Source organism: Priapulus caudatus, unplaced genomic scaffold, assembly GCF_000485595.1.
Source record: "Priapulus caudatus unplaced genomic scaffold, Priapulus_caudatus-5.0.1 Scaffold613, whole genome shotgun sequence".
NCBI classification, from domain to species: Eukaryota; Metazoa; Priapulida; class Priapulimorpha; order Priapulimorphida; family Priapulidae; genus Priapulus; species Priapulus caudatus.
The window spans coordinates 20,568-29,002 of record NW_014577674.1 but is presented as its reverse complement, the minus strand read 5'-3'; the positions used below and the strand labels follow the sequence as shown (position 1 = coordinate 29,002).

At 38.8% G+C, this 8,435-nt stretch overlaps 1 protein-coding gene across 2 annotated transcripts in view; it reads right to left on the bottom strand.

Annotated features, from left to right (window-relative positions):
• Positions 1-6,963, bottom strand: part of LOC106812151 (non-canonical poly(A) RNA polymerase PAPD5-like) — a 15,252-nt gene extending 8,289 nt beyond the window's left edge. For both annotated transcript variants that reach the window (XM_014815946.1, XM_014815948.1), the window contains exons 1-6: positions 6,405-6,963; positions 4,019-4,142; positions 2,880-2,926; positions 1,600-1,720; positions 1,375-1,470; positions 473-613 (exon numbers count right to left, since the gene is read on the bottom strand). In XM_014815946.1, coding sequence (XP_014671432.1) covers positions 473-613; positions 1,375-1,470; positions 1,600-1,720; positions 2,880-2,926; positions 4,019-4,142; positions 6,405-6,766 — 891 coding nt within the window. In that variant the 5' untranslated portion in view covers positions 6,767-6,963. The remainder of the gene's footprint in view (positions 1-472; positions 614-1,374; positions 1,471-1,599; positions 1,721-2,879; positions 2,927-4,018; positions 4,143-6,404) is intronic.
• Between the last annotated feature and the right edge of the window lie 1,472 nt (positions 6,964-8,435).

Below are 8,435 nucleotides of genomic sequence, written 5' to 3'. Positions count from 1 at the left end.
GTAGCGCTAGGTCAAGAATTAGGGGCCGAGTTACAGAGCGGAAGGGAAATATGATCAAGGTCAAGGTAAAGGTCAAATAAAGGTTGCAGCGACCTGGTTTTGTTACTCTGCACACCTTCTCCCCAAGATGTGTAAGCTAGTATACCTAGTTTGGTAGCGCTAGTTCAATTAGGGGCCGAGTTAGAGAGCGGAAGGGAAATATGATCAAGGTCAAGGTAAAGGTCAAATAAAGGTCACAGTGACCTGGTTTTGGTACGCTGCTCACTTTCTCCCCAAGATCTGTAAGTATACCAAGTTTGGTAGCGCTAGGTGAATTAGGGGTCGAGTTATAGAACGGAAAGGAAATTGTCTGCGGCGGCGGCGGCTGGGGAGACTTGAAACCATAGTATCCCCGCCGACTTCGTCGCGGGGGATACAATTATATCATTACAGATTTCTGTAATAGTATTATTCATAGTCATAGTATTCTTACCTGCAGGAAGCTGACGGTGAGCAGGATTAGGCTATATGAGCTAATGCCGCCTGTGAACACTTCATTAAGGTCACGCTGCAGCAAGAACTGCTTCAGCACAAGCACCATGTATGGCAATGAGGGGTACATGTCAATGAATTCCTGCAATCAAAGAACAAACCAATTCACAGCTCCAAATCATTAAAAGCTTTATTAGATGTCTATGGTTAAATGTCTGATATGTATATATATATTAGTATAAAGTCGCAAAATTGAGCACGAGTGGATTTTCCGGTCATAGTTTACAAAATTTAAGTCGCAATTTTAACAAATGTGCAACTAATTTCAAACTTGTCCAACAAATTCCCTGCTCTTAAGAAGACACAAGTACCCAGTCTGAATTTTGAAACGAGATATTATGCAGAACACAAATGAAATTAACTGTCCGAATGACAAAAATTATTGTGTCATCTGCAGTATACCACTGTAGAATATGATGGTCACTATGACTGGAACTCTCTCTACTCAGTTTAGTGACACACGGATTTCATGAGATGGCAACTGCTCCAAGATTTACAACATCTATTTGCTCTCACAATTGGGGTTTTTGATTCGATAGCAAATACAGATTAGTTGTTTTTTATAAGAGGCTTATATCAGTCAATTTCAGGGCAACCATTGAACAAGAATACTGATGATGCTACTGTTGCTACAAAAACAGGAACACAAAACAGTAGCTTGTACTATAGCATGTTTTGGTTGTAATAGTTGCTAGTATCATTCTATGTTACAAGCTCTATCTATGTAATATGAGCTCATAAAAATGACTCAGGAATCTGTGTACTTCAGCAGTTCCACCTCTTAAATTCATTGGTCTTTAAAGTCTTATACTTCCCCTATATGAACCCTACGTACACACTCACCCTGATAAGCTTAGCACTCCTAACACCATTGTTCATGTTGAAGCTGATGTCAACCTTTACTTCAGTTTTTTTGTCAGTCAGCTTAATGATTGGGACCTATAGAAAGAATAAAATGATTTTAGTCAATCATGACTATGCTCTCTGAAATTTTGACAATTAACTTTGACACACCACACATGCACACATGCATACACGCACGCGCACGGAAGTGAGAATAATACTTACGGATGCCTTGTCTAGAACTTTGATTGTTTCAGGCAATGCTATGTCATGATCTTTAATTTCTTTCTCTAGTGTCCACAAAGGCAACTTTTCCCACTCTCCAATAACCACCAAGTCAATATCACTGCGGAAGACACAACACAAAGTTAACAAGTTGACTTCCTCTCTTTTGAAAAAATTGTTATAGTAATTAGTAATACTGTTATCAACTCAAAATTTATAAAGAAAGGTATATATATATACAGAGTTCTTAATGGGAATTTCTGAAGTTAGGTCACTAAGACTAGCGCAGACCTGCAACTTTTTCATGCAACTCGACAGCGATTCTAGAATCGCAGTCGAAATTGCTGTGAAATCGCTACGTCTGCGGGAACGTGCAACTGCGAGTCGTAGCAATTCTGGTTGCTTGCGACGAGTTGCAAGAAATCAAACTGATTTGATTTTGAGCAACCCGTCGCTCCGAATCATTCCGAAATCGCTTCGAAATCGCATGTGTGCGGGTAGACAGCGACTTGCAACGATGAAAAATTCTCGTCCGACCAACCAGCGAGCACCATCTCATCACGTGCTGTGGCTACGCTCACAGCAACAAGTTGGAGTGAGGAGAAAGAAATTATTTTGCTCGATATGTGGATGGAGAGGCCGGTATTGTTTGATATAACTTTGCCGGAATATAGCGATAGTGCTAAAATACATGCAGCATATCAAGATATCGCGTTCCGACTGGAAATGACGGGTAAATACTGCGCCAGAAAATAAAGTCCAATAATTCAATTTCAAATTCAAATTCATTTTATTTGACTGCAGCCATGACACGCTTGTAACAATACGCCAAATGGTAGGCAGTCGCTTGCATGCACACACGCGGTGAAGTGTGCGACTGATCGCTTGCGGTTGCAGGTTGCAGCGACGAGTAACCAAAAGTCGCAGGTCTGTGCTCTAGGCTTTATGGGTGGACAGGTGAGAGGGTTGTACCAATTCGAGTCAATTACGTATGTCATAAGTAGCCCTAATACACAGGTAAACTCAATCTGTTCATACATGTATACATCAACACAGCAGGACCGTGTTACGATGGTCAAACGAAAACACAGCTGGATATTAAGGCATGTTGATTAGGGAGTTAAAGTATGTTGGAGGATTTATGTGATGGCTCAAATAAGCTTCAGCTTTGGCGGCATGTCGGAACAAATATGCATTTAGACCTGGGGAGAACCCTGATACATGTCAAAAACTCCACTTGTACAAAACAATGAATGGATAAATCGATATACAATACATACCTGGTTGGTAGATATAGGCCAGTTCTGAAGCTGCCAAATATTTCAACCTTAAAGACAAGATATTATGTATTGTAGAGTACAGCTAATCAGATAAGATTACACGTATACACAAATTAATTCATTTACTAGCCAAACAAAGGCGACTAGACGATTGTTCACAGCTCTAATAATCTACATCAACTATATAAGATTACACACCTGTTTTACCATTACTGAATCACTTTTTTATGTATTGCTTTTCTACATTATTCTTAGTTCACATGCAATTACGTAGAATTAAGGGAGAACAATACTCTAGAATTGCAGAGTATGTTAAGATACATATTTCTATTATCATGCATTACAACACAGTTTCAAAATAACGGATTTTGGGTGCTGCCACGACATCGTCTAACAGTGCTGTTCCTCAGATGAAGCTGGGAGTTTGACATTTCTCTTTGCATGTTTCACACCGGTAGCTGATCACAAAAGTGAAATTATATTTATACCTAATCTGTTATTTAACCTGCCCTAATTTTTCATTAAATGATAAATACATGAATTCATAATGAAAATTAAACTATGAGTCAAATATAAATATAACCATTTAAGATATTACCACCCTTCTTCTCTTAAAAATTAATAAATAAGAAATGCCCATGGTCTGTAGCCTGCCATGTAACTTACATAGCACAACTTTGTTAGGAGCAGGCATGCAGTGGCAACCACTGTGATTGCAAGCAAACTACTGTTGAGTTTTAAAACGTTAACAAATATTTCCAGTAACTAGAAAACTACAATTGTATTTATTAGCAAAAAAATAAAACTACCTTTTACGTGTTAAACCTATGGTAATGTTATTTTTAATTTCAACTACTAGTGAAATATGAAATATTGCAATCATTCGAATGATTTCAAAACTGTAACAGATCTATGTATACATGTGCAACATGGTCAAATCAATATCAAAAGTGCAACTTTGCACCTAAGGTGAACTGCAATGAGCACATTTTGAAATAAAGTATTAATTCATTTCTCAAACCAAGATTGTGAGACAAAAAGTAATATAGGATAATTAAAACTTATTGTAACTGAAAACACTTGTGAAAGCTATGTGCCAGAGTTTTCCTTTAGTGCACTTGTGTTTGATACCCATGTACCTTAGCAGAAGGCCATATGCTTTCAATGATATTTGTTATCCTCTGTACCACCTCTTCTCTCATCTGCTGCTCCTCTGGACGGGGAGACATGTACTTGTAAAAATCCTCAATTTCTTCATGTAACCTGCACACATGAGCAATCCACCAATGAACGACAATTAACCCGTTTGACTTACAAGTACATTACTGCCACTTTCGCTATTTTAATTTTAAAATGTTCAACAAATTTCACCCAACATTGCATGGTGTCAGCCAATAAGGAACAGTGATTTCAATAGTTTAGCCATCTACATATATGTCCAGTTTAGTCATGACAGCCATTTACATTGCATTTCAAATCACATGCTTTATGACTCATTGCTATTTAAGTGCTATCACTATCAAATATGTCTTTATCCATGGTGCACAGTAGGTATAATTCAAAAAGCAGTCATGATACGAGTTGGTATATTAAGAAAGAAGGTAATCATCAGAAAATTAGCAAAATTGTACTGACTGCAAAAAGCACTCACTCTTGCTTGTAATATTTTGCCCAATACGAATATATATGGGCCCCAAGGATATAAGAGCTCACAGGCACTTGGAACGTCTCAATAAAAAAAAAAGGTAAATAAACCTGAAATGTATTTACTACCAAAGTCTTAATAGTTAGTTCTCTATGTCGCCTATTATTGCCGATAATTACCCGTAAATGCCGGTCAAATGCTCATCTGCAACACACAAGTACACCGTACGCCCGCCCTGTGCACAAACAACATGAATAAGAGAGCAGGTAGGAAAGCGTGATCACAACATTTGCTCGACGCTCGCTTCATTTCACACCTTCACAGCACGAATACACATCCAACAGCTTCCATCTTGGTATCTGTGTAGCTAAATGTTCACTTGTTCGAATTATAACTCTGTCCTTTGTCCTTACCTACTCCCACCAAAGATAGCTCGTGAAATCCTCCAGGAAATGTTCGCTCCGTGAAAATGTAGAGGATGTAAAGAGGACGTATCATCCGAAAATCCATAACGGCGCTACTTTCGATCGATCACTGTAGTCGTGTGTGTGTGACGTCATGCCCGCGCACATTATGCTTGGCGGGCCTCGAAATGGAGGCTCAGAGGGAGGCAGCAGCTCATCCCGGCATGCAATGCGCCGCCTTTACTCGTGTATAAACAGACATCTCGTCCTCTTTACATTTTCACGGCGAGAACATTTCCTGCAGGATTTCACGAGATATCTCTGGCAGGAGTAGGTAAGGACAAAGGACAGTTATAATTCGAACAAGTAAACATTTAGCTACACATAGATACCAAGATGGAAGCTATTGGATGTGTATTCGTGCTGTGAAGGTGTGAAATGAAGCGAGAGTCGAGCGAACTTTGCGATCACGCTTTCCTACCTGCTCTCTTATTCATGTTGTTTGTGCACAAGGCGGGCGTGCGGTGTACTTGTGTGTTGCAGATGAGCATTTGACCGGCATTTACGAGTAATTATCGGCAATAATAGGCGACATAGAGTAGAGAAACATTAAGACTTTGGTAGTAAATACATTTCGTGTTTATTTACCTTTTTTTTATTGAGACGTTCCAAGTGCCTGAGGCTGTGGTTGTGTAAGAGCTGTCCACACTTATACATGTCGCACATTGCGAAAATAAATATGTGCACTAAAATTTCTGATTATAAAGGCCCGCTCAGGTCGGTCTACGATTTTACTATCGGCGACTACTTTAGCGCCGATTAGCAGCGTAGCAACACTCATGTTGACTTGAAGTGACTACGCTGCACATCGCCGATCACATCGTAGCGTTCCTGCATGAAACGTAGACAGGTTCGCGGCCCCAGTATTTGTTCTAGCACAAACAGAGCAAGCTTGATGCCAGGACCAGTCTACATCAAACGAGTCACGTACGTGACCAACAAAATGGCGCTTACCAGTAAACATCATGTAACTTCGTAAATCTATTCTCAATTTTCTGAACATCGTTATAATCATGTGGAGAAATTTTTTTTATGTGATATACGGAAATCTTAATATATATTTGAGAAAGGGTTTGTGCAATAATCCCTCCTTGTAAACTGCTGACGAGTGGCGTGTAGGCTGATATTTTATTAATCACGTGACTTTTGATAATCATTTGACTCGACACGCTGCGGTGATTGGCTGCCACTCACGATTTGTCGCCGACAGCCGCATAGAAATAGAACATGTTCTATTCCTGCGATCGTAGTCGGCGACCGTATTTTCGATCGTAAGAGAACTCATGTCGAGTTTGGTCGCCGATGTTTTTATCGGCGATCTGGCCGGTTTTTGACGTACGATATTCAAATCTTGTCGGCGACTAGGTTGTAAGGTCGACATAAGCGGGCCTTAACACTTTAAACAATTTAACTTACCCTACAACTCCTGGCGTGTACTGTGTTCTAATTCGCCAAGGTGTTAAACTGCAGTTATCACCTAGCAAGTGCACGTTCTGATTTAAGCCAAATGTACTTGCTTTATTTTCTCGTTTTCGTTTACCCAAGGCATTATTCAACTGCAAATTGTTAGTTTGTGGCTTGTTCACTGGTCCGTGTTTCTGGTCAAATACGTTTGTATAGTTCAAAGAAATATACTCCGGTGCCTTGTTTTCCAAGTTTGGGTTTGAATTATTTAGGTTCATATTTTCAATTCCCATCTGCGTTTCCCAAATTCGGCTCCACAATTCCTGGGCTGGTCCTATTTGCTCAGGTTGATACCAGGCTATCGTTGGATCCATCCAACGATTGAAATCGACGCGGCACTACCTTCCAAGAATATCATAAATTGCTAATGCGTTATGCTTCCATACGACATAGACTGAGTTGGTGTAATATAAATACAAAACTTTGATTCAGCTCCTCTAGAACAGTATCTTGTTGCAAATGGCACGAACTTAGTTTCGGAAACCTCCTCACACTATTCCGTCAATACGCTGCCAGAATCCACACGAGCGACTCCCATAATGCACTTGCGGCGAGGACCCTATTATTTTCCAACCGATAATATTTATTTTATTATATCAAGAGTTAATAATACAATATAGGTATTATTAGCTCTTGATTATATCTATATAAAGTATAAATATAATATATATAAGTTGTTTAATTTTACTTATACGAGCCCTGTCGCTTCACACCGGGTAACAATACGGGAAATTAATCGTGATTCTTCTTCTAGACTTCTACTCTTCCTCATCCTCCTCCTCCTCCTCCATTTCCTCCTCCTCCTCCTCCTCCTCTTCCTCCTTTTTCTCCTCCTCTTCCTCCTTTTCCTCCTCCTCCTCCTCCTTCTTCTTCTTTGTCTGATTCTTCTCTTTCCTCGTCGTCGTCGTTATCGCCGTCGTCATCGTCGTCATCATCATCATCATCTCCTTCTTCTTCTCCGCCTCCTCCTCGATCATTCTTCTTCTTCCTCCTTCTCTCCCATTTCTTAGGATATTCCCCCCCCCCTGCGTCAATAGGAGTAACACTATGCCTCTAAATGTGAGCTAGAACTTTGATCAAAACTATAGTATTCATATTATATATATCTAATATAAATAATTATATATATTTCTATTATATTATTATACTTCGTATATTTAGTAACACTACTAACACAGTATACTTAATCTTTTTCAATAACTAATAATATAATAAATATATTTAGTATATATTTCATATAGATTTAATACAAAATTATAACGTATAAGAAATAAAGTAAAATAAATCCTTTCCAACAATTTCCTTTATATAGTATAGTATGATTTTGCTATATGATATATGGTATGGCCTAGCATTGCCCCGAAATTGCTCGTGCATAAAAACAAAACAATGCTACAGTTATTTTTTTTATATCAAACTACATACTCGTAATCATGCGATCTTTGTGCTCCTTGTATAATTTCCAGCAAATAATATTTTGTTTTGCAATTGGCGGGCATGCGCGAACATGGATATGTGCTGTGCAGAATTTGAAAATCTGATAATTAGGCCTGGGCGCCTTAATTTGTAATTAATTGTTAGGATGTATAGTGCCACTTCCCTCTGTTGGTCTAGCTCATTTTTTTCTTAAATAGGAAAAATGAATCAATAAGTGTAGAAATGGCATTGCACGACTTTATGAAACAGTAAGTGTATATAGCTACTTTTTTTGTTACTTTTAGAAAGTCTGTAAATACTCTCTGTGTATTCCTGACCAATAGGACAAATTACCTAGGAAAGTCCCTTCCAGTGGTTGCGCCCATGGTGTATTCCACTGATTTATTGCCTCGTTAGTGTTAGTTTTGTGACCATACGTATTTTTCAATGACTAGAATTTAGTGTAATAATTTACAGGCATGGGGGTAAGGGATTATTTCTGTGTGGTTTGTTACGGTGTTTAATGGAGACGTTCATAAATATTAGTGTACGTGTGGTATTTGATTA